This window comes from Crocodylus porosus, unplaced genomic scaffold (assembly GCF_001723895.1).
Source record: "Crocodylus porosus isolate Cpor-Errol unplaced genomic scaffold, CroPor_comp1, whole genome shotgun sequence".
Taxonomy (NCBI): domain Eukaryota; kingdom Metazoa; phylum Chordata; order Crocodylia; family Crocodylidae; genus Crocodylus; species Crocodylus porosus.
In genome coordinates this window covers 594,851-618,394 of record NW_017728930.1, presented here as the reverse complement: position 1 = coordinate 618,394, position 23,544 = coordinate 594,851, and the positions used below count along the sequence as shown (strand labels likewise).

The window sequence follows — 23,544 nt, the reverse complement described above, 5'->3', positions numbered from 1 at the left end:
GCCACCCGGCCCCGGGAGCTGAGCCCCAGGGGCGCGCGTGACCCAGGCCCAGGAGCTGAGCCCCAGGGCAGCTGCCTGGCCTGGCCCGGCCTGCGCCCGCCTGCGTCAGAGCCGTCCCCTCCCACCGGGCGCTGGCCGGCGCACCAGGAAATGGTCCAGATTGCTCAATGTGGCCAGGTCTAAAGGCTGCTGCCCCGGTGATGCTGGAAGCTGCCCGCGCCCAGCGCCAGCGCCGGCCCCGGGAGAAGCGCCGGGGACCCGGCCATGCTGGCCCTGCGCCTGCCCCTCGTCCTGCTGCTGCTGCTGGCGCCGGCGCTGCCCGAGCCCCCGCCTGCCAAGACCGTCTCCCAGAAGGAGGCCGAGTTTGACAAGGTCTTCTCGGACTGGGTGAACAGCGAGCTGGTGAACATCTACACCTTCAACCGCACCGTGCTGAGGAACAGGGTGAGCGCCGGGCCGGGGTGCCCTGCCTGCCTGGGGCCGCGCAGGGAGGGATGGGGCGCTGCCAAGGGAACGGGGGTGAGGGCTGCGGCCAGCCCCCGACGTGCCGCTCTGCTCCAGCCTGGCCCGGCCCAGCGGCGTGCGGGGGGCAGAGAGCTGCGCTGCGGGTCCAGTCTCTGTGCCCCCCATCGCCTGGGCAGGCGTCCCAGGTTTGCCCCGGGGTAGCATGCCTCTCTCCGTGCCCTCTCCCTCGGTTGCTCAAGTCCCATTTCCCGTTCCCCCGGTTTGCACAACAGGCGGGCTGGGCTGCACACGCTGCAGGGAAGTGACTTGATCCGCCAGGGAGGTTACTGCAGGTCCTTGCCTCGGCTGCTGGGCTGGGTCCCGAGCAACTTGCACAGCCCCTGGCTTCATGGCAGGCGCTGCACCCACCCCTCCCCTGCGCCCAGAGCTGTGGGTCTGGCCTGGCAGGACCTGCTCCCCGCAGGGCTGCTCTGCTCTCCCCCCAGAAGCAGAAAGTGGCTCGCGCTGTCTGCAAACGCAGCAGATTTGTCAGGCAAGGCTGAGTGGCGAGGGAGACGCTCCACCGGGCTCCGGGACTCTGGGGCACAGCGCAGTGGCTAGGGCGGCTGCGGTGCTGGCCGTGCCCTGTCCTGCGGGCTCGTGAGGGCTGTGCCAGGCACCGGTGGCACTCGGAAGGTCACTGGCAACGCAGAGCAGGCCCGTCCCCCGGGAAGCCCCGGCGCCAGGCAGGGGCTTTGTAGCTTGGGGCGGGCGGGGAGCTGGCCTGGTTGCAAGGAGGGCGTGAGCCAGGCCAGCGTCCCCCTTGCCCTGCCCGCAGACCGAGGGCATCCGGGTGTCGGTGAACGTGCTGTCCGAGCTGAAGGACACACCCGTGCTCTTCGTGGTGAGGCAGAAGGAGGCAGTGGTGTCGTTCCAGGTGCCGCTGATCCTGCGGGGCCTGTAAGTACCCCCGTGTCCCACACATGCCAGCACTGCAGTGCGACCCCCGGCCGGTGGGCCCGCGCCGCGGTGCTCTGCCTGGCTGGGCACGAGGCAGCGCTGGCGCAAGGGGTCTGCTTGGGGCAGCTCCATGCCCGGCCCTGTGTCCTCCCCCTGGGCATCCTGCTCGGCTGTGCGGGGTGCTCCCCGAGGTGTTGGGGGGGCGGCGATGGAGCCGCTCCTTTGGGCGGTGGCTGGGGGCTCTGCCGGCGCCCCCGAGTGACAGGCCTGCGTGCCCCCGCTGTGCAGCTACCAGAGGAAGTACATGTACCAGGACGTGAGCCGCACACTGTGCCAGCCCCAGGCCAAGACCGAGTTGGAGACGCAGTTTTTCTACGTGGATGTGTCCACGCTGTCCGTGAGGAACGCGTCCTACCAGCTACGGGCCACCCGCGTGGAGAACTTCGTGCTCAGGTGACAGGCCAGGGAGATGCCCCCGGCCATGCTCTGCCCCGCTCCCCCCCCGGCCTCCGCAGCCTCCCGCTTGCCTTGGCAGCCTTCCTGGCAGCCAGCCCCGGACCTGGAGCGAGCCGGCCGGCTCCGCTGCCCTTCACCGGCTGGACGCGGGCGTGGGGGCGGTGGGCCACGGCGTCTTGGCCGTGCAGGACGGGGCACTCTCACTCCCGATTCTGACGCTCTCTCTGCACAGGACGGACGAACGGTTCAGCTTCAACGCCACGGCCGCCCAGCCACAGGTAACGAACGCCCTTCCAGCACCCGGGGCCGTGGCAGGGGGTCGGGGGGGAACGCAGGTGCAGCAACGTGGCCAGGCCCTGGCTCTCTGGTAACCCTGCGGCACTCATGTCCTCACTGGGGGAAGGAGCTGTGCGAGGACCAGGCCCCCACGTCCCTCCAGCCTGGCATCTCGGGCCGGTGCAGCAGCGAGGGGCCAAGGGGCGAGGGTGGGAGCAGGCAGCGCCGCCCTGGCAGTAACGGGCCCTTTCTCCCCCACGCAGTACTTCAAGTATGTGTTCCCAAAGGGGGTGGACTCGGTGATTGTGAAGGTAACCTCAGCCATGGCCTTCCCCTGCTCCGTCATCTCCATCCAGGACATCCTGGTGCGTTGTGGGGGGCAGGTGCTGGGATCCCTTTTTGTGCCCCCTCCCTTGGCCCAGCCGCAGAGGCGCCGGCTGGTCTCTGCCGCTGACTCTGCTCCCTGCCGCCCCCGCAGTGCCCCGTCTACGACCTGGACAACAACGTGGCCTTCATCGGGATGTACCAGACCATGACCAAGAAGGCGGCCATCACCGTGCAGGTAGGGAGCGCCGACTGCCGTCCCACCTGCCGGCACGGCCGTGCTGGCGGCAGTCTGAGAGCCCGGCCACGCCGCGAGCTCCGGTGCCGGGTAACATCCATTAGCAGAGGTCGGAGGTGTTATCGGAGAGACGCGCTCCCCATGGCCTCGCTTGCGCCAGCATGTTGGCCCTTTCCCCACGGCCTGGGCCGTCCACTTTGTCTGCCCCCATTCATGCCCCTGTGGCTTATCCAGTGCCCACGGCACGGGGCACGTGGATCAGCTTTCGTGGCAGCCCTGGTGTCAGCCTGAGCCGCTTGCCCAGAGCCCCCGGCTGCCCCAGGCCGCTCCCGGTGACTCCGCCAGCTGCTCCCGGTGACCCTGCTCTCTCCTTCCCGGGGCGGTGGTGGCAGAGGAAGGATTTCCCCAGCAACAGTTTCTACGTGGTGGTGGTGGTGAAGACGGAGGACGAGGCCTGTGGCGGGGCTCTGCCTTACTACCCCTTCTCCAAAGGTATGGGCAAGGTGGGCTGGGGCGCAGGAGCCAGCTGCTCTCAAGCAGCGTGCTGGCACGGTGACATCCGGCCTTTTGCTCTTCCAGACGAACCCGTAGATCAAGGCAATCGGCAGAAGGCGCTGGAGGTGGTGGTGTCACCTGCTATTACCTGTGAGCGGCGGGCCGCGGCAGGGGTGGGACTGGGGCTGCTCCGGGTGAAGCCGTTCTCCTCCGCGGGCTGCCGGCCACGATGCCCGGGCCGCTCGACGCCCTCCCTGCAGGGCGGCAGGATCGCTGCGGGAGCACCTGGGGGCCCACACAGATCAGGCTCCCCTGGCTGTTGGGGCAAGCCCTGGCCCTGGCAGCTGAGGCTGGGGAGCAGCGCTTGTTTCCACAGCTGGGAAGGGGGTCTCCACCCTCCGTGGGGTGGCCGTAGCTGGGCCAGGGACTGGGGCCTTTGTCGGACAGCACGATGGGAGCCCACGGGCACAGTCTGTCCAGAGATCCTGGGGCAGAGCGAGCTGGGCCCAGGGCAGGTGCTGTGCCCCCGGCTGAGCCCCCTCCCTGCTCGCTGTCCCTGCAGCGGAGGCCTACGTTAGCGGCATGCTCTTCTGCCTGGGCATCTTCCTCTCCTTCTACGCGCTGACGCTGCTCATCGCCTGCTGGAAGAGCTGCAGGTGAGTGCCCGCGCGTCGCCCCACCGAGCCCGCTGCAGGCTGCTGCGACGGTGCCGGCGGCTCGGCTCCGTTGGCTGTGAAGCCAGGCCCTGGGCAGCTGCCCCACCCCCAAGTCTTCGTTATTTCTGCTGCCTGGCAGCTGGAGTGCATGGCCCTGCGCTGTCACACGGTGCACGGAGCTGCACGGGGCGGTTGTCCACCAAGGTGGGACTCACCCTCCTGCCTCCATGAGCTAGGGCCTGACGGCAGCCAGCGACCAGAGCCTCCCCGATGGCTACCTGGGCACCATGCCATTAATTCCCTCCCTCCATGAGAGCCCGGTATGGCTGTCTCCACACGGGCCCTGTGAACAGGTCACTCTTGCTGGCATGGGACCTCCCTGGGCAGCCTCCCTTGCAGGGCCAGCGGGGTCTGGGCTGCCAGAGCTGGGGCTGGGGAAGCTGAGAGATGCCCGAGTCCTGCTGGCTGAGGTTTCCTCTGTCTTGCAGACAGCAGCAGAAGAAAGGGCTCCTGGCTGCCCTGGGCTCGCCCAGCACCGACACCGGTAGGGGAACGGCTGGAGCTGCAGGCGTGACTCGGGGAGGGGAGCGTTGGGGATCCTTTGCCTTGTCATCTGCCCTGGAGCTTTCCCGCTGCTCTCTGGACACGCAGGCCCCCCGGGCCCCGGTCTGCATTGGCGGGAATCCGCTCCCCCCGTGACACCTTCCCTGTGGTCGGGACCTTTCCCCCACCAGGGGCTCCAGCGCCGGCTCGCCGCTCAGCTGGCTCTGAGGTGGCCCCCGCTCTCCGGTGCAGAGCCCCGGTCCTGTGTGCATGCCTGCGGGATGGGCCGACTGCCACGCCGGGGCCCGAGCTCCGTGGCCCTGCGGTTCGGGGACGCCGGCTGGGGAAGCGGCAGGGTCACTGACTGCCTGTGTCTGTCTGTCGGTCTGTCTGTCTGTCTCTGTCTCTGTGCCTGCGTCTCTCCTGGGGGAATTTCCCCTCCCAGCATCTTTACTGGGTAAGCCTGGAGCTCCAAGCTGCAACCTCCTCACAGACCATTGAACCCTTCCGGTGCAGGGCGCGTCTGCCCAGCATGACCCTGCGCAGGTGGCGGTCCCGGGTAGGCAGGGCAGGACCCAGGGGCCAGTCCAGGGCTACGCAGGCTCCTCCCGCTCGGCTTTGCCCGGGTCCTGTCCCAGTGCTTGGCCCCATCCCTGCTCCTCTGGGGTCCCCCACAGGGCTGCCGCCTGCCCCAGCCTCACTCACTCAGAAACCCTCCGGCCCCTGCGCCCCGGGGTGCGTGTGCAGGCTGGCAATGCACGGGCCATCAGCTGCTGACCTGGGGTCGTGCTCTGCCTTGCAGGCCATGCCCGTGCCACCCCCGACTCTCTCCTCGGGCGTCCCTGTGACGGCTACGGCTACGGCTCCTTCGGTGAGTGCTGGCTCTGAGCACCTGGGGCTGATCCACGGCAGGAGCCGGCCTGGGGCTCTTTGATGTCCGCTGTATCGCGGTGAAGCCGCTGGGATCTGGGGGTCGCCGGCGGTCGGCGGCCGTGTTGTCAATGTCCTCCGGGTCCCACGTGAGGGCCCGGAAACGGTCCAGTGTTGCGCCCCGACTGGGCAGGTCCCGGCTGGTCGTCCTCGTCGTCGCATGACAGCGTCCAGCGTTGGCAACCAGCACCACGGTGACATCAACTAAAACAGTCTGGATCGGGGTTTCTGTTGGCGTCCAGCGCTCGGCGTTGCGTCGGTGGTTCTTTAAAAGGCTAAAAGCTTAAAAGCATAAAAAGCTAAAACCGCTATGGGGCCGCCACTGGGTAGGGCGACCAGCGGCTTAAAAACGCCAATAAGTTACGGGGGACAACAAAAGAGAAAACAGGGTGTGCCCGCGCGGGTCACAGGGTCAAAACGAGCAGAGCCCCCCGGACAGCGCCCACCGGCTCGCACTGAGGGAGCTCGCCGGCGGCCACTGCCCAGGGGTGCTCCGCCTGGAGATGCGCGCGAAGCACACCGAGAAAAAACGCCCCGGGGGCGTTCCCGGCCAGAGCCTCCTGCCTGGACCGCCAGAGCGGGCCTGGGAGACCAGGTGGCTGCCTCGGGCTGTGGGGCTCCAGGGCCACGGGTCGGGTCCGTCCCTGACCCTGCGCCCAGTGCCTCCTTCCTCCCCGTCCCGTAGACGGTGCCTGGCAGAGGCAGGGACTCCGGCTGCGGCAGTCTTGTCCTCCTATCCCTGCCCTGCGGGCACCTGCTCCTTCCCACTGCTTGCCAGGAGCCTTGACCCCAGTTCTGCCTGTCCTTCCAGAGAACGGCTCCACCCTGAGCACCGAGGGCATCACGGACAGCACGGGCTCCACGGACGTCTCCTACGCGTACGCAGGTGAGTCGCAGCCCGTGCCCCGCCGGGCTGGGGAGGGTCCAGCTCTGCCAGCCAACCCGACCCCTCTGATGGCGCTGGGCAGAGCTGGGCTTGGCCGGCCTGGAGCATCCTGTCCGTGTCCAGCAGCCCCGAGTGGGACCTGCCTGGCTTTGCTTAAAGGACTTGGCCCGGGGGCGTCTGCCTCAGGGTCTCATCTGCATTCAGACCCACCCATCGCCCTAGTCTGACACCAGACCCCTCCCTGCCCTCCGAGCCCCGCTGCCCTCTGCAAGGCGAAGCTGGGCCTGACCCCCGGGGAGCCAGCGCCGTCCCGATCCCGTCCCAGTAACTCTCACTTTCCTTCAAAGGGCAGGACCCGTTCAAGCGACGCGTCTCCTCCAGCCAGACGAGGCACCTGGCCATTGCGATGGGTAGATGCTGACACTAAGCAGAGCAGGCTCTAGGGAGCCCCGATCAATCCCCTCTGCCGCGCTGCCTAGCTTCACAGTGCCAGGCAGGCCCGGGCCCAGTGGTGCTCCCCAGCCCAGCTGGGTCAGGCCCCTTTTGGCAGCTCAGCCCTCGGGAGACACCCCAGGGGCTCTCCCTCTGTCCCTCAGCACCTGCCTGGGTCTGAGCTGGTAGTGTGAAGCCTGCAGGACCCCGCCCTCACCCTGCGTTTTCTGAGGGGCCCAGGGTCCCGGTGCGCGCTCACTAGGGGCAGGGAGCGCGGTGGCTCCTGGTGACGATTCACCCCGAGCCTGGCACCGGGCGTGCGCCGGGGAGCACGCCCTGCATGGGGTCGGGGGCTGTGGCGCTGCTCCCTTCAGCAGGCAGCTGCGTGTGCTCTTGGCTTTGGTCCTGGCACGCCATCGAGCGCCCCTCAGAAAGCGTGAGGCACCCGCATGACACCCACCAAGCGCCCACGTCCCACCTGGGACCTGCCAGGGGCAACGTCTCGCACCTGGACCAAAATGACCCCCAATCAGCAGGGAATGCACCGCTGGGGCTTTGATTGCCCTGGCATGCACGTTCAGCTCAGTGCACTGGCGATACTCGGCACGAGGGGCGAGAAGGATGGTGGGACCCCAGCGAGCTGCCCACGGTGCTGGGGGGATTCTCTTGCCCAGGGCAGAGCAGCCACCCCAGGTGCCCACGGGTCCCTTTGCACTGACCTGTGCCCCCCCCAAATGAGCAGGGGCATGTTCGGAGCTGTGATTGGCTCGATCCGATTGATTTGGGCTGTGCTGCGGGGGCTGCGGCACCGTGGCCCCAGGTGACGCTGCTGCCCCTCTCACCATGCAGAGCGGTCGCTGGACAACGTGGCCGGCCGGCCTCGCCTGGACTCACTCAGCTCCGTGGAGGAGGACGACTACGACACGCTGGCCGACATCGACTCCGACAAGAACGTCATCCGCACCAAGGTCTGCGGGGCAGGGGCAGGGGCAGTGCTGCGGGTGGGGACGGTGGCTCTGGGGCGGTGCTTGGGAACAAGGGGTGCCGGCCAGGCCAGGGCTAAGGCTGCTGGCAGATGGGCTCTGCCCTGGGTGCCTGCCTGACCTTGGGGTGCCCTGTCCTACCCACCCCTGCATTCTCCGTGCCGGCCCCGCTGACCCATCTCTCCCCCCAGAAATACCTGTCCGTGGCAGACCTGGCCCGAAAGGACAAGCGCGTGCTGCGGAAGAAGTACCAGATCTACTTCTGGTGAGCTGGGGAAGAGTGTAGAGGTGTAGGGGGCACCTCCTGTTTGCCCTGGCACTCAGAGCCCTGCCCAGCCCTGCAGTGGCAGGAGGTCGGCCTGAGGCCCGCGTCGGCTGCCCCGGGCGCTGGCTTCTCTGCAGCACAAGCACTGCACTGCATTGCCCCAGTCCATGGGAGTGCCACGCTGCGTTGCCCCGGCCCCGTGTGCGGGGAGGTGCCGCCAGCGCTCGCCCAGCTCACGGTGCCTCTTGCAGGAACATCGCCACCATCGCCGTGTTCTACGCCCTCCCGGTCATTCAGCTGGTCATCACCTACCAGACGGTACGTGCAGCCCCGGCCTCACTCTGCACTGCCCAGCCGGTGCCTGGGGGATGCCCACGCCCCGAGTCCTGCCCTGCAGCCTCCTCAGAGGACTGGGCTGGTGCCGGGCTCTGCCTGCCCAGTGCTGCCAAGGGCTGTGTGAATCTGCAGCCCAGGCTCCCCGCTCCACTGGCTGCCAATCCACGGACCCACAAGAGAACCGTCCCCTTCCACAATCCCTGGATGGAGCCCCCCAGGCCCTGGGCAGCCCGGGCTCTGCCCCCTGCTTATCCCCCCATGCTCTCTCTGCTCCCGGGTCCAGGTGGTGAACGTTACGGGCAATCAGGACATTTGCTACTACAACTTCCTCTGCGCCCACCCGCTGGGCAACCTCAGGTAGGAGCCAGCGCTGAGCCAGGGCAGTGCCCTGCAGGCATGGTCCCCGGCCACAGCACCCCTCAGGCTCCCTGCTGCAGCTGGACACAGCTGGCTGAGGGCTACGGGGCAGGATGGCCCCATAGCAGCAGCTGGAGCTACGGGACAGCAGAGGGGAGGGTGGCAGCGGGGCCTGGACGCAGGGCAGTGCTGCCCCAGGGCAGTGCCAGCAGGGGATGGGTGGGTCCATCCCCAGCCACCCCCGGGCAGCTGTGATCTGGGGGTGGAGGAGTCTGTGCCGCGAGTGCTGGGGCACTGATGCAGATGGGCCCGCTCCCTGCCAGCGCCTTCAACAACATCCTGAGCAACCTGGGCTACATCCTGCTGGGCCTGCTCTTCCTGCTCATTATCCTGCAGCGGGAGATCCACTACAACCGGGCGCTGATGCGCAGCGACACTAATGCCCTGGTGAGAGGCGCCCCTGCGGCATTGGCAGGAGCAGACCCCGGGGCCTGGGATGGGGGGAGCCATGGGAGGGCTTGGCCGGGGTGCCGGCCAGTCTGGGTGCTGCGACCCAGGTTGGGGTTGGGGGTGGCTGAGCCCCTGAGCATGCCTGGCAGGGACCTGCTGGGCCCTGTCCACCTGTCTGTCTGCCTGAGCATCCCGTCCTTCCCTTGCTGCAGGAGTGTGGCATCCCCAAGCACTTTGGGCTCTTCTATGCCATGGGCACGGCGCTGATGATGGAGGGGCTGCTCAGCGCCTGCTACCACGTCTGCCCCAACTACACCAACTTCCAGTTTGGTGAGTGCCAGCCCTTTCCAAGCTGTGGTCCCACACCCCGCTGCCCAGCTCCCTCCGACCCAGGGCTGGCGGCGACCGGCTGCAGACGACCCGCGGCCTCAGCGCGTTGCTGCCGCGGCTCAGCCAACCCCTCCCGTTGCAGACACCTCCTTCATGTACATGATTGCGGGGCTCTGCATGCTGAAGCTGTACCAGAAGCGCCACCCTGACATCAATGCCAGCGCCTACAGCGCCTACGCCTGCCTGGCCGTCGTCATCTTCTTCTCCGTCCTCGGGGTGGTGAGTGCTGGGCTCACCCGTCCCCAGGGGAGCTGGGGCCCTGCAAGCCCCTGTGAGCATGTGGCAGGCCCCTGGTCCCACTAGCAGCATCCATGGGGGTGGCGAGGTGCTGCCCGATGTTACTTAAGCCCCTCTGTGCTGCACCTTGGTCCTGTTGGTGTGGTGCAAATCCCATCGGCCCTGTCACCAAGGGGCCAAGCTCTGCATAGTCCATGGGAGCCAGCAGGGCTCTGGGTGGGCTTTGGACTCCACACAGTCCCCTCCCAAGCATCGGACCTTGGGAAACCTGGTGCTGGGGCTGATGGCTTCGCTAGGCCTGGGCACCAAGCTCCATCCAGCTGTGCTCATCACCCTCCCGCCGGCAGGTCTTTGGCAGAGGGAACATGGTGTTCTGGATCATCTTCTCCGTCATCCACATCTTCGCCACCCTGCTGCTGAGCACGCAGCTCTACTACATGGGCCGCTGGAAGCTGGGTGAGGGCCCGGCTGGGGCTGGGGCTGGGGCTGGGCGGGGAGGGAGGGCTGGCATCAGGATGGCCCAGACGTCCAGCTGGGTCCTGGTGACCTCCCAGTGCCCCAAGCTGTGCTCACCCGCAGCTCCAGCCACACACGTCACTGGCAGAGCCTTTAGCTGACCTCACGTGTGGCCGACATGGCCCTGCCTGGCCCCTGGGACACGAGGTCTGGGTCCAGGCGCTGGGGTGTATTGCAGGGGAAGGGTTGGGAGCACTGCTCTCCCAGGCACCCTCCTTGGGGCATCAGCTCCACCTCCCTCCCCTCGCCCAGGGCACCAGCTCTGCTTGCGCCCATGCTGGCTCTCTCTGCAGACTCGGGGATCCCACGCAGGATCGTGCACGTGATGTACACGGATTGCATCCGCCAGTGCAGTGGGCCCATGTACGTGGTGAGTGCCGACGCCTGCCCCTCGCCTTGCTGCTCTCCACGGCACATCCACGGAGCGGAGGGGCCGTGCCCCCAGAGCCAGCCCTGAGCCTGCCCGCCCCATGGATCTGCTGTCTTGGGGCCTCGTGCTCTGAGCCGGGCAGCCGGGGCGGATGGCTGCCCAAGCCCACACCCCTGCCCCGCCAGTCCCTGCACCCCAAGCCGACACAGTTCTGGGCAGGGTTTGTGCTGGAGCCGGGGCCTTAGCTCTGAGCTCCAGAGCTGGCATGTTGGCGCCTTCATTGCTGCTCCCTGCTTCGTGTCTCGGATGTGCCAGAGGCCCCCCAGGGCTTGGGGCCATGGGAACCGTGTGCCCAAGCCCTGCCACAGGCCTTCCCATCTGTCCATCCGTCTGTCCGCAGGATCGGATGGTGCTGCTGGTCATGGGCAATATCATCAACTGGTCCCTGTAAGTCCACGGTGCTGGGTGAAGGGAGGGAAGGGCCGGTGAGTCACCCTGGCGCAGAGCTCGCTGAGGGGGTGGGCGCCGGGAAAACTGCTCCCCCAGGCCAGAGCCGTGTGCTCCTCTGGTGCAGGCCTAGGCCCAGACTGGTCTCCCAAGCTGCGGCGGTGGCTGCAGCAGGGGTCGTGGGGGCAGGGATGGTGCTGCCCCCCAGATGGGCACTGCCCAGGCCTGCCTGACCCCGTCTTGCCCACAGCGCTGCCTACGGCCTCATCATCCACCCCAACGACTTCGCCTCCTACCTGCTGGCCATCGGCATCTGCAACCTGCTGCTCTACTTTGCCTTCTACATCATCATGAAGGTGCGGGTGGGACCCTGCTCTGCCCCTGCCCTGGCACCCCGCAGCTGGGCTGTCCAGACCCACTGGAGCCCCCCGGTGCTGACGGCAGTTGTGGCCCAGGGTGGGCGACGGGATGATACTAGGCAGGCCCCAGGTGGCCTCTGTTGAGAGCCTGGACCAAGAGCCTGCTGCAGCCAGGGCCCCTGCACCCTCTTGCCCTCCATCCATGCAGTCAGGGGGCAGGGAGCCCCCTGCCCCAGGGGCTGTGTGGCTGTGGCCTCCCCGGAGCCCCCACTTCTTCCCAGCGCATGCAGGGAAGCTCTCCGAGCCAGGCACCGTCCCGCTCAGTGCCATCTCCCCCCAGCTCCGGAGCGGGGAACGCATCAAGCTCATCCCGCTGCTCTGCATCGTCTGCACCTCCGTGGTCTGGGGCTTCGCCCTCTTCTTCTTCTTCCAGGGTCTCAGCACCTGGCAGGTAAGCGGGGCGCGGCGGGGCTCCCTGGGGCCAGGCCAGGGCCGCTCCCCAGGCTAGAAGGGCCGTCATGGTCGCGGTCGGGGGGTGACCAGCTGGCTCCGCCTGTGCCCCTGCAGCAGACCCCGGCTGAGTCGCGGGAGCACAACAGGGACTGCATCCTGCTGGACTTCTTCGACGACCACGACATCTGGCACTTCCTCTCCTCCATCGCCATGTTCGGCTCCTTCCTGGTGGGTGCCCCAGCACCGCACCGGCAGGGCGGGGTGGGACGGCCAGCGTCTCTGCTGCCTCACTCACCCCAGGGCCGGACTCTGCCCAGGGCTCTGGGGGTGCTGACCCCACACCGGCCCTGCCTGACTGCTGCCGTCTCCGTGCAGGTGTTGCTGACCCTGGATGATGACCTCGACTGCGTCCAGCGTGATAAAATCTACGTCTTCTAGGCTCCTGGCCGCAGGCCCTGGCACGTCCAGCACCTCCCGGGCAGGGCTCCCACCACAGCTGTGGTTGGCAGGGAGGCTGCAGCACTGCCCTAGGCTTGGGGACTCTCTTCGGGGCGGCTCCATGCTGCCCATCCCTGCTGCGTTAGAGCGCGCTCCCCTCGATCCTGCCCGCAGCCTGAGCCAGCCCCGGTGCGGCGGCAGGTGCAGATGGGGCTGGGGCCAGAGGGGCTTTGTAGAGGCACCTGCCCCTTGCCCCTGGGGGTGGGTCGCACTGGAGCCGTGGGGCCCGCGGCATCACCCGGGAGGCGGCCGGTTCTTGGCGCAGCAGCTGGCAGGCTCCAGCCGCACAGCCGGGCTCCGGGGCAGAAGCGGGAGCAGCGTCTGCCAGTCTGCGGCGGTGCCCTGGACTTGTCTGCACAGGAGGGAAACCCGCTGTGTCCTCTGCAGCTCCCGCATAGGAGGGCAGAGCTCCCCCTCCCCAAACTCGGGGTGCAGCCCCACCTCTGCACACGCGGGTCCTGCCTGCCGGCCCCCGTGCCCAGGCAGAGCTGAGCGGACGGCCTCCGGTCAGGCCGACAAGCCACAGAGACAGCACAAGGCCAGGCACGGCCCCCTCCCGCGTCTCCGCTCATGGCACTCCGCGGGCAGCGTCCGCTCCCTGCCTCGTGGCTCTGGGGCTGGGCTGTCCGTGCTCCCGGACACGCGACTTGCCACGGTGCTGCTGTTGCTGCTATCGTCCCCGCGGCAGCGTGGCCTCTCCCGACGGACACGTGCCACTCTGGGGCAGCCAGCCCATGTGCCAACAACATTCCTTTGCCCCCTGCCCCAGGTGCTGCCACAGCCCCTGTCCGGTTGAAGAAACACATGGTGCATGACTTTCAGTGCCTATCTCTGGGGTGGGTGTCCCGTCCTGTCCCCACTGCCGCCCAGGACTGCACGGCGCCTTCGGCTCCTGCTGACACGTGTGGGGCGAGGCGAGTGTCCGTGCCTCTGCCCCCGCTGCCCCCCATCCACCCCAGGCGGGGGGCGTTTACACGGCAGGGTCCGACCCGGTGCCTCACTGCAGAGGGGGTTTTGTTGCAAGCTTCAAATTCGAATCCGATCCAGGGCTCCTCGTGCCCGGCTCGGCGGTGCTGCCCGGGGCGAGTCACGGCGAAGCGCCCTCCTCCATGCTGCCAGGGAGGTGCAGATGGGCCCCTGGGGGCTCCCGACCCCGGACTGCACAGGCCAAGGCGTGCAGGGGCGCAGGGCTTGTGCTCCCCGCGTTGCTGTGGGTTTTCTGTGGACAGTTTGCTAGTGGAGGACAAGCATTAAATGCCGTGTTGATCTGCACTTTACCCACTTGTCTGCTGCCTTGTTCCCCACGGCGGGGTTTGGGTGGCCAGGCCCCCTCCCCTTGTCCATGGCACCAGCCCCTCTGGGGTCTGTTGGGGCTCCAGGCCCTGGTTCGGCAGGGGCAGGGGCATCTCCCACTCTGCAAGGAGCTCCTGCCCCAGCACTCAGAGGGCATCTGTCCATTCCCCCCACACACCCCAGAGGCACAGCACCAGCCCTGGCACGGGCCGCTGGGCGCCCCCAGGCTCAGCTCCCCCTTGCAAGAGCCTGCTCCGTTGCCTGACCTTGGGCCCTGCCTCGGGGCTGCAGAAGTCCACCTCGCTGGCCCCATCCACAGCTGCTTGGGGCTCAGGGCGTCCAGCCAGGCCTGAGCTGGGCGACTGCTGCTCCCCTGACCGGATGCCAGGAGCAGAGCCTGGCACAGCAGCTCCCTCGGGTCCGGGGCACGAGGCACCACTGCCCGCTTGCCTCTGCACCGCTGCAGCCCCCACCCTCAGCCCAGGGCAGGGTGTGGGGCAGCAGCAAGGACCCCCATGATGCCTGCTGTATCCATGGCCAGAGCATGTGTGGGGTGACTGCCCACTGCAGCCAGGCCACTGCCCAGCACAGAGGGACCCGTAGGGTCAAGGCCACCGCAGCCATGCCCAAGCCCTGATGCCCAGAGCACAAGCAGGAGCGGGGATCCGGCAGCCCCCGAGCACTAGCAGAGCAACCCCAGCCCTTTCCCCCTGCTCTAGGCTCCAGCAATGTACTCCTGCCCCCAGGCCCTGGAGGAGGGCACCTTATTATTAATTGCCCTCATCTCCCTCACACCTGCTCCCTGCCTCCACCCACTGGCTCCCAGCACCAACATGCATCACTCGCTGGCCTCAATTAGCTCCAATTAGCTGCTCCCAGCAGCGCCATCCCCAGCTCCAGGCACCCAAGTGCAGCCCTTATAACAACGCACCCACAGCAGCTGGAGCTGCTGCTGGAAAACCGGGTAGTGAAGGCGCAGCCACGTAACTGATTTCTAGTTCTAGACCAGGAAAGGCAGAGCATCGCATCTCAGCTGGCAACGGGGAGGGGGGGAAGCTCTGGGCACCAGCGCAGGGCACAGGTGCGGATGCAGGGCACGGATACCGATATAGATTCCAGGTACATGAGCACAGGCTGCTGCTGTCTTGCCCAGGGGCACAGGCGGGTCCTGGAGGACCCCAACGTGCTCTGCAGACGTATACTCGCCCAGAGCAGCGCAGTCCCTTGGAAAATGCCTGCAGCAGCTCTGGCCCATGGCTTAGGAAGTGGGCAGAGGTGCACGGAGATGGGCTGTGGGGCTGCCCCAATTGAAATGTGCCCAGGATCGTGGGGACCAGCCCTGCTCGTGGGTCTAGCCCGGTGTTTCTCACTTTTTATATCTGGAGTGTTGTGGCGCTCCAGACACTCACAGCCCCTTGGAAAATGCCAGCCCTTCATTTTAATTTTAAAAAAATTATTTTTTGACTACAGAAAAATAACAGAGCCGTTTGCCTGTTGCAAAGAGTGCAGAGACCACAAGTCTGGATTTCTCTGAAATCTCTGGGTTCCTCTTGTAGATCGTGTCTGCACACCAAGCAGTGCTAACATGGTCTGGTGCCTGGGGCACCCCTGAAAGCTCTCGAGGGATCACGGTGCTGCGGCACCCCGGGAGGAGCGTGGGGGGTGGGAGGTGCCGCGTGAGGCCACGAGGAGCAGGGCAAGGGCTGGGCAGTGCATGCAGCTGCCTCTGCTCTGCTCGAAGCAGCAGTGGGCAGGGGAGGAGGGTGGCTGGCTCTCTGCGGGGGAGCCCCGGGGCGCGGCTGCCCTGCTCTGCACAAGCTCATGCCACGTGCAAGGAAGGGGCCTTCGCTGGGCTCTGCTCTGTGCCTGGCCCACGGAGCCCGAGCCCTGCGGCGGGGGCCAGGATGGGGCTGGCCTGTGTGCAGAACATGCCATGTACACTTGTGCCCCATGGCAGGACTGCTCACGTTGGGGTGTATTTTATTTAGCTGTGAGCTTTGAATCTCAGCATCTGAGAGCCATGGGGCTGGCAAGGTCACATCCATCCCAAGCCCTGCCCGTGGCAGGATCAGCCCTGTCTGAAGCAGCCCAGGCAAACCCACTGCCCGACCTCGTAGCAAAAGAAGTTACCCCCGACACAGCACAGACCCAGGCCTGGCACAGGGAAAGCAGGGGGACCGTGGTGCCCAACATCCTGCTGCTGGCAAAGGTTGTTAAAATACACTTGAGAGATGGTGGGTAGAGGCTGTGCCCCCTGCTACAGATGAAGGCAAAATCCCCCTGTCCAAAGCAATTTGGCCGGGGTCAAATCCCTTCCTGACCCCAAATGTGGCATTGGGCTGATCTGAGCGCCTTGCTCCAGGGATTTCTATGCCAGCCTCCAAATCCTTCATAAACAGCGTAAGCAGCGCCGGGCTCGGGACTGACCCCCTGGGACGCCACTCAAAGCCTTCTGCCATTCCCACGTAGATCCTTTTCTCCTTGAATTGTCCTTTGCTTGCAGTTCTCCAGCCAGTCGTTTGTCCACCTTACGGTACCTTTGCCCAGCTCACATTTCTCCCTCTGCTTTTGGGGCTCTGTCCAAAGCCTTGCTGAAGTCCAGATCCACAATTTCCACAGCCTTCCCTCCGCTCCATCCAGCCTGTTCGGCACTGTTTGTTGTGGGTAAATCCAGGCTGGCTGCTCGCAAGGGTCTTTTGTTACCTGGATTACGGGGGACTTGCAGCTTGGCTACTGATAAACGAGGCAGCAGACGGGTCTAGAGCCCGGCCTTCTGCTGCCTGCACCTCCAACACAGACACAAGCGGTCGTCCCAAAGTCCATCGGCCACGCGTGGCAGCACAGCACAGGCAACACGGACCTGTACCGCGGGGGAGACTCGGGAGGGGGGAAGCCGGCACGCAGGCTGGCAGCGCATCTTCTCCAAGTTTCCCTCCAGCCCACACCCCTCATTTACAGAAGGGCCCCCCACTGCCAAAAGGATGTAGACAAGTTGGGGAGAGTCCAGCCAAGGGCAATGAAAATGGTGGGGGGGCTGGGGGACAGGACTGGTGAGGAGAGGCCAGGGGAACCGGGCTGATTCAGTCTGGAGAAGAGGAGACTGAGGGGGAGTGAACAGCAGCCTCCACCTCCCTGCCGGGGGCTGCACAGAGGATGGGGCTGGGCTGGTCTCAGCGGGGGCAGGTGACAGGACAAGGAGCAGTGGGCTCCAGCTGCAGCAAGGGAAGTGGAGGTTGGATGTTAGGTAAAACTTTCTCATGAGGATGGCAGTGAAGCACTGGACCAGGATCCCCAGAGCCGTGGTGCAGTCTCCATCCTTGGAGGTTTTGAAGACCTGGCTAGACGAAGCCTTGGCTGGGATGATGGAGTTGGGGCTGGTCCTGCTCTGAGCGGGGGGTTGGACTGGATGCGACCTCCTGAGGTCATGTCAACCCTCATTTTCTGTGATTCTAGTCTAAATATTCTAATAAATGTTCTCCAATTGGTTTAATTAAATCTTTGTTTCACTGAAACTCTGGGGATTGGACTGAGCCAATCTCTTGTGGACGTGGAAGGTGTTAATGAGTTGGAACTTATGTCCTTGGGAAAGTAACAAGGAGGCTTTCTTGTCTCCTTCCCTTTGCAGCGCAGTTCAGCGCTGGCTCGTCTCTTCTTTACCTTCATTTGGGGCCTTCTCCGACAGAGCTGATCGGTTTTTACAACTCATCCAAGAATCTATTATAGCAAAACAGCATCTAATACAGTTAGTTACCTCAATCCCTGCTACTTGTACTTTGAGACAAAGCTATGCTGTGCTATATGTGGATTATTTAACATGTGGTCGTACTGCATAATATCTCCTTTCATTGGCTCTGTCTGCTCGTATCCCATGACCGGTTGAGCTGGACACGCTGACGCTCCCTTTGCTTTGCTGCCCAGGCTGGTTGTCACGTCGGCAAAGGGTCTCTACAGTCACTCGGGAACAGGCGTGGGGGCCTTCTGCTCAGCTGCGTGGTGCAGCTTGGCCTCGGCCCCTCAAACGGCCAGGCTGGCAGCACCCCCCTCCTCCTCCAGCTGCTTGCAAAGGGACTTCTTCAGAGCAGGCTCCAGTCGCTTCCTGGGTGTCTCCGCTCCGCTCCCCGGATCCTCCCTTTTGCGTCACGCTCCTGCCCAGCCGGAACTGCCTTCAGGACAGGGGGGTGGGGGGGTCTCTTGGCCTGCAGCTTCCAGCCCACCCCCCCCAGCACAGCTCTACCCCACATCCCCCAGCCGGGGGGTTCGACCCCAGTGCCTGGGCGGTCCCTGAAATGCTCCCCAGCCCATTGAGCTCCGAAGAGCCAGGTGCCAGGGGGTGGGTATGGGGTGCGCCGTGCGGCCGTTCCCCGGGGCTCCAGGCACTGGGCTGTGCCGGGGGCAGACGCTCGCCACTGGGTGTCAGCCTCACTCCACGTGCATGCTCTGGCCTTCCTTCTGCATCTCTCCAGCCTCCCGTCCGGAGCCCTCACACGGCCCCAGCACCCCATTTACTGCTTACAGGCAGAATCGGGCCCGTGCTGCACATGGCGCGGGAGGGATGGGGCAGACAGCAGCCCGGACCTGGCACAGCCATCGGCATGGGGCAGCTGGCGCGGTCAGGAGGGTGTCCTCACCCCAGGGCCAAGCCCAGACTCTGCCCACCGGCGGGGACAGGCAGCCTCCGAGCCCGTGGGCACAGGGTGTGGGGGACTGAGGTGTGGGGCCTGCGCCCCATGTGCTGTGCCGGCTCGGCCCCCCGCATCCCAGCACAGCAGCCCAAAGGGGGGCGTTCACCCGGCCGGGTGCCAGGGTGGTCCTACCTGGGACACCCCCAAGCCATGCAGGGGGCCTGAGACCAGCCCTCACCTGAGCCTCCGACCGGACCTGGCACCTTGCTGCCGTCTCAGCCCCACGGGCAGCCCCTGCGCGCACACAGGGCCCACTGAAGCCAGCGCTTACCAGAGCTTTGCCCCGGCGTCAGCAATGGGCACAAGGTTCAGCACCTTTGTGCCCACCAGGCCGGGCCAGATCCCTCCCCTTCCTCCCCAGCCAGCGGGGGATGAGGTGCTGGCCTGACACCCACAGCCCTGGGGACTGTGCTCTGGGCCTTTCCGGCCGGGGCTGGGTGCCCCTTGCCCTGCCCCTTGCCGCGCCGCCGGTCACCCGACCCTTTCCAGCCTGGCGTGCACGTGGCCCCATTGCTCCCGGCGCGACCCCGCAGGGATCAGAGCCGCTGGGCAGCGCTGGGATGCCCCGGCCAGGGCAGCCACCCCGAAAGCAGCTCTGGCCCCTCGAGCTTCCACATCCTGACTCCTCGTTTTGGGAGGAGCTGATTTCCTATCACTGCATGGGGCCTGGGCAGGGCTCACAGAGGAAAACCTGCCCCGCCACCCAAGCAGAGGCTGCTTGGGGGAGCCTGGGTGCATGGGCAGCAGGGACCTGCCGGGACCGTCCATCCTCCCTGGGAGGCTTCGCCCACCGATGGGACCAGGGCACTTGCTGAGCCTGCCCCCGACAGCCCTGCTGGCCCACCCCACCCCGCCGACCTGGGGAGCGTGAGCACAGGGGAAAACCAGCCACGAAGTCAGGTTTTCCTCCGAGCTCCTGTCTATAAAAGGAGTCACTTCCTCAGAGCCAGGGCCTGGCTTCGCCCCTGCCCCACACACCCCGGCCGGGTCTCAGGCATGCGGGGAATGCTCCTTAGTCACTGTCTTTTGGAGTCTTTCCCCAAATATGGTGCCTGGGCTCGAGCCACTGGCTTGCTCCTGGAGGGGAGGGGATGGGGCGGCGGTGACATCACTGTCCGAGGAGCTGGCCTTTTAGCGCAGCCCCAGCCTCCCACGCTCGCAGTTCCAGGCTCCAGGCAGAGCATCGTCCGCCCGTCCGTCCGTGCGCGCAGCCCAGCAGCTCCTCGTAAGTGCGCCGGGGAGGGCGGCCGGAGGCCAGGCCAGGAAGGTGCAGGGGGACGCAGGCCAGCCAGATGCTGGTCTCCCCAGGTGCAGCCGTCTGGTCTAGGCTCCGTCCTCGGGGACCAGCCTGCCAGTGATGCTGCGTGCCAGGATTGGCATGGGGCAGCGCAAGGGGCTTTGCAGTCCCTCCTGGTTCGCTGCTAGGTCTCAGCCTGCGCCCTGGGTTAGTGGGCAGGCAGGGGTAGAGCTGCTTTCAGGGCCTGATCCCTCCATGTGGAGCCGTGCTCTGGCACTAGACAGGAAGGCAATGGGGTTGCAAGCCGGCGATGCTCAGGGGCTTCCTGGCTCTGCACAACCTCCCTCCTTGCCAGGCTCCTGCAAGTGGGCAGGCCGGTGGCTGCGCTGCCAGCAGTGCCCTGGGGAGCAGTGCTCCGGGGAGCGCAGGTCTCTCGTGGGAGGGAGCACGGAGGCAGCTCCACCCCACATGGCGCAGGGATGCTGCCCCTCCTGCGGTCACATGCCTGCCTGCCGGGGTGGCACGGGGCCAGCATCCGCATGTTGCTGGAGAGGCGGTGGCTGCCGGGCAATGTGCAATGAGCAGCGGTAGCAGGGCGGGCAGGAGGGCCCTAGGGCAGGACGGCCCTGAGCCCAGAGACACGCCGGAGCTCGGGGAGAGGCAGCTGCGTTGGACACAACACTGAAATGGCTCCGTTTGCTCAAGGCAGAGACTTCAGGGCCCGGCTCCAGGAAGCTGCACTCCTGGGACTGCCCCCTGCGCTGGGCAGCAAGCCGGCAGAGCTACGGCTGCGCTGGCACTTGCCCACCTCTGCCCACGCCCTGTCTAGACCGGGGCCTGTCTCGGGCCCCACTTGCCCGGTGCTCGGTCCGGGATTGCAGTGCAGCTCACGGGCCTCTTGTAGCTGCTACCTGCCCTCGGGGCCCAGCCACGCCTAGAGGACTGACCTGGCCCGCGTGCTGCCTGCACCCCCATCCGGGGGGAGTGCCAGGCACCGTGCCCCTGGGGAGCGCAGCCTGAGCTGGGGCCGGCTCGGACCCTTGCTCTTGTGGGGCATGAGAAGCCACTGTCCGCAGCGCCCGGGGATGCCTGGTGGGCACGGGGACAGGGGCTCCCGTTCCAGCTGTGAATGCCCACGGGGCTCAGGCTGCCACTGCCCACGAGGATGCAGGTGGTGGCCAAAACCAAGGAGCTGCTGGTGCAATGTGGGACAGTGCCACTGGACAGATGCTCCCCGGGTTAGTCTGTGGCCCATTCCCACGCCCTGCTGGTGCCTCCTAGGCTGGCGGTGCCCGGAGAGACCACAGGGGCAGAAGGCGGCGTAGGCTGGACAGCGCCTCCCGGAGACAGCACCTCAGGCGCCAGGGGCAAGTCTGGGGAGGAAGTGTCTGTGCGCTGCCTTTCCTTGCTCGTGCCCGGGCGGCCACCTGCGGGTTTGGCGGGAGGCGCTGTGTGGGTCGGAGCCGCTGCGACGGGCTGAGCTCACCCCGGCCTTTCCCCACTGCCCCAGGTCTCATTCCCCGAGCGGACATGGCAAACAAGGGCCCCAGCTATGGGATGAGCAGGGACGTGCAGTCCAAGATCGAGAAGAAGTACGATGACGATCTGGAGGAGCGCCTGGTGGAGTGGATCGTGGCGCAGTGCGGGGCGGGCGTGGGGCGTCCCGAGCGCGGCAGACTGGGCTTCCAGGTCTGGCTGAAGAACGGCGTGGTAAGTGTGGCCGGACCTCGGCGCCGGGCTGCACCTCGGCCCCAGGGGCAGGGCAGCAAAGACCAGGCCCTCAGAGCTGCTCCTGCCCCCTCTGCTTGCAGGTCCTCAGCAAGCTGGTGAACAGCCTCTACCCAGAGGGCTCAAAGCCCATCAAGGTCCCCGACACCCCTCCCAGCATGGTCTTCAAGCAGATGGAGCAGGTGGCGCAGTTCCTGAAGGCGGCCGAGGACTACGGCGTGGTGAAAACGGACATGTTCCAGACCGTCGACCTCTTCGAAGGTGCGGGGTGGGAAACCGGGGGCACCGGGGGCAATGCCCCAGGGACGGGTAGATCCGGAGAGGCACCATCACCGCTGCGCCTTGGTCAGGGCCCCGGGTGCACAGACACAAGGGAGAAGCCCCTGACAGCAGCAGCGGGCTGGGACTGGCAGGCAGGCAGGCCAGGGGGAGTCTGAGAGAGAGCGGGGCTCCCCGTGCCTGCCCCAGGTGCAGCTCGGCCCCAGAGGCACCGGGATTATAAGCAGCGCGGCCCTCGCGGTCACGGGCCTGGATTCCCTGCCTAGGCCGAGCGCTCCCTGCAAGCACAGCGGGCTGGGGAGTGCCGGCACTCAGGGCACGCGTGGGTGGGAGCCGTCTTGCAGGGAGGGGGACAGCGACACGTGCCCCAAGCACCATGCATCCTGGCCGCCACTCGTGACCCGCGCTTCCCTCCCCCAGCCAAGGACATGGCGGCCGTGCAGAGAACGCTGATGGCCTTGGGGAGCTTGGCGGTGACCAAGAACGACGGCCACTATCATGGGGACCCGTCCTGGTTCATGAAGTGAGTGTCCCCTCCTGCAGCCAGGCTGCTCGGGCTGGGGAGGGGGGAGCCGGCCCCAGCTGGGGGCCGCGCAGAGCCGGGGAGGAAGGGGAGTCAGAGGCTGCCTCTCGCCCTGCAGGAAAGCCCAGGAGCACAAGCGGGACTTCAGCGAAAGCCAGATGAAGGAGGGGAAGAACATCATCGGCCTGCAGATGGGGAGCAACAAGGGGGCCACGCAGTCGGGCATGACGGGCTATGGGCGGCCCCGACAGATCATCAGCTAGACGGCGCTGGAGCCGGAGCCAGAGCCGGGCCGACCAACCCCACCCCAACCAGGAACTGGCCTCCACCCCCGCCCCCCGAGCCCAGCCGCGGCCAACGCACCAAGCCACCGGGGCCCTGATGCCCCCGACCGCACTGAATCGACGTCGATTGGATGTTTATTGAAAAAGCTTCTCAAAAAACAACCCCCCGGCCCACCGGCGACGCGTGGAGGGAGGCAGGGGCCCCCGTTCAGCCGCCAGCCCTGGCCACGTGCTGCGTCCCCAGGGCCCCCCAGACCTGTGCATGCTCCCAGCTTCGCTCCCCGCGGCTTCCGTGCCTCCAGCTACATTTGTCTGCTGCTGCGTTGCAGAGCTGGCTGTCGCACCCGCCGGCCACCGCGACCCGCGCCCCGAGCAGGCCGCCCGACCGGCACATCCCTGTAGCGCCCGTGCAGCTGCCCAGCCTGCCAATACCTTGCACCAGCGAAAGCGAACGCTGTCCGTCTTTGCCAAGGGAGGGGGTGACATAAGCCTCGGTTTTGTACTTGTTTTTCCTTTGTCAGAATTAAAAAGAAAGGTTGTGACTCTTCGGCGGCTTCCCGTGTCCTTTTCTGCTCCGTTTTCACTTCATCCTGTCGCTTCAGCCTTGAGCGTGCACCGCTCCCCAGCAAGTCCCAGCGCTCATCCCTGGGCTGGGCGGGCAGGACAGGCCGACGGGGGTCCAGTACAGCGGGGCGAGACGCACGGGTGTCTCTAAAAGACCCTGCAGTTGCTCAAAGCGGGTTTCCTCCTTGTTGCTCAAGCTCCAGGGGCTGGAAGAGCAGGCCTTTTGGCTGCAGCCTCCCTCTGCTTGCAGCGCAGGGCAGCCGATGCCCCGGCCCATTTTGGCTCTAGGGTGGTTAAGCACCTTGGCACGCTCAATCCCGTCACGCTGTTCCCCAGTGTCTTGGGTCGTGTCGGCGAGAGCCTGGGGGGAGCCTGGTCCCATCCCACCATCCTGCCGGGGGGACACAGTGCTAAGTTCTTGCAGCACCTCACCTCGCAGGTTAGAGCTGCCCCCAGCGTGCCAGGACTTCGATCAGACCTTGGTCCCGAACATTTTGCGCGCTCAGAGCTAGTGCTAAGCAGCCAGCGGCCAGGCCAGAGGCAGGCGTCCCTTTGCTGCACAGGGGCCGACACCTTCCTGGATCAGCTCTGCCAGTGAGCTGTGCCCACGATCTGCAAGTGGGCAACTGGCACCATTTGGAGTTGATTTCCAG

At 66.2% G+C, this 23,544-nt stretch overlaps 2 protein-coding genes across 6 annotated transcripts; both read left to right on the top strand.

The window, feature by feature from the left end:
* The first annotated feature begins 14 nt into the window (after positions 1 to 14).
* SIDT2 (SID1 transmembrane family member 2) lies at positions 15 to 13,578 on the top strand. 5 transcript variants are annotated; one of them, XM_019543091.1, is made up of 28 exons: positions 19 to 444; positions 1,283 to 1,404; positions 1,693 to 1,857; positions 2,093 to 2,138; positions 2,400 to 2,501; positions 2,615 to 2,698; positions 3,091 to 3,190; positions 3,278 to 3,343; positions 3,756 to 3,849; positions 4,338 to 4,393; positions 4,838 to 4,849; positions 5,195 to 5,263; positions 6,134 to 6,208; positions 6,556 to 6,618; positions 7,490 to 7,608; positions 7,815 to 7,888; positions 8,140 to 8,206; positions 8,508 to 8,581; positions 8,905 to 9,028; positions 9,244 to 9,361; positions 9,504 to 9,640; positions 10,006 to 10,114; positions 10,468 to 10,544; positions 10,945 to 10,991; positions 11,242 to 11,347; positions 11,691 to 11,801; positions 11,918 to 12,031; positions 12,179 to 13,578. In XM_019543091.1, exons 1-28 carry the CDS (start codon positions 265 to 267, stop codon positions 12,239 to 12,241), a joined length of 2,574 nt encoding a protein of 857 aa, XP_019398636.1. In that variant the 5' UTR covers positions 19 to 264; the 3' UTR covers positions 12,242 to 13,578. The 5 variants fall into 5 exon arrangements, with proteins under 5 accessions (XP_019398640.1, XP_019398636.1, XP_019398637.1 ...); XM_019543092.1 differs by lacking the exon at positions 4,838 to 4,849; XM_019543093.1 differs by lacking the exon at positions 6,556 to 6,618 and having other exon boundaries at positions 20 to 444.
* Positions 13,579 to 19,406: 5,828 nt separating this feature from the next.
* On the top strand, positions 19,407 to 22,874 carry TAGLN (transgelin). The gene is made up of 5 exons (XM_019543098.1): positions 19,407 to 19,501; positions 21,024 to 21,223; positions 21,325 to 21,502; positions 21,941 to 22,043; positions 22,162 to 22,874. Exons 2-5 carry the CDS (start codon positions 21,044 to 21,046, stop codon positions 22,304 to 22,306), a joined length of 606 nt encoding a protein of 201 aa, XP_019398643.1. The 5' UTR covers positions 19,407 to 19,501; positions 21,024 to 21,043; the 3' UTR covers positions 22,307 to 22,874.
* Positions 22,875 to 23,544: the final 670 nt, after the last annotated feature.

Excerpts from the sequence above, each read along its gene's own strand:
- SIDT2 (XM_019543091.1), top strand. The coding sequence starts at position 265 with ATGCTGGCCCTGCGCCTGCCCCTCGTCCTGCTGCTGCTGCTGGCGCCG. Across the intron at positions 3,344-3,755 it reads GGTGTCACCTGCTATTACCT|CGGAGGCCTACGTTAGCGGC; the intron begins GTGAGCGGCGGG and ends CTGTCCCTGCAG. Across the intron at positions 7,609-7,814 it reads AGAACGTCATCCGCACCAAG|AAATACCTGTCCGTGGCAGA; the intron begins GTCTGCGGGGCA and ends CTCTCCCCCCAG.
- TAGLN (XM_019543098.1), top strand. The coding sequence starts at position 21,044 with ATGGCAAACAAGGGCCCCAGCTATGGGATGAGCAGGGACGTGCAGTCC. Across the intron at positions 21,224-21,324 it reads TCTGGCTGAAGAACGGCGTG|GTCCTCAGCAAGCTGGTGAA; the intron begins GTAAGTGTGGCC and ends CTCTGCTTGCAG. Across the intron at positions 22,044-22,161 it reads GACCCGTCCTGGTTCATGAA|GAAAGCCCAGGAGCACAAGC; the intron begins GTGAGTGTCCCC and ends CTCGCCCTGCAG.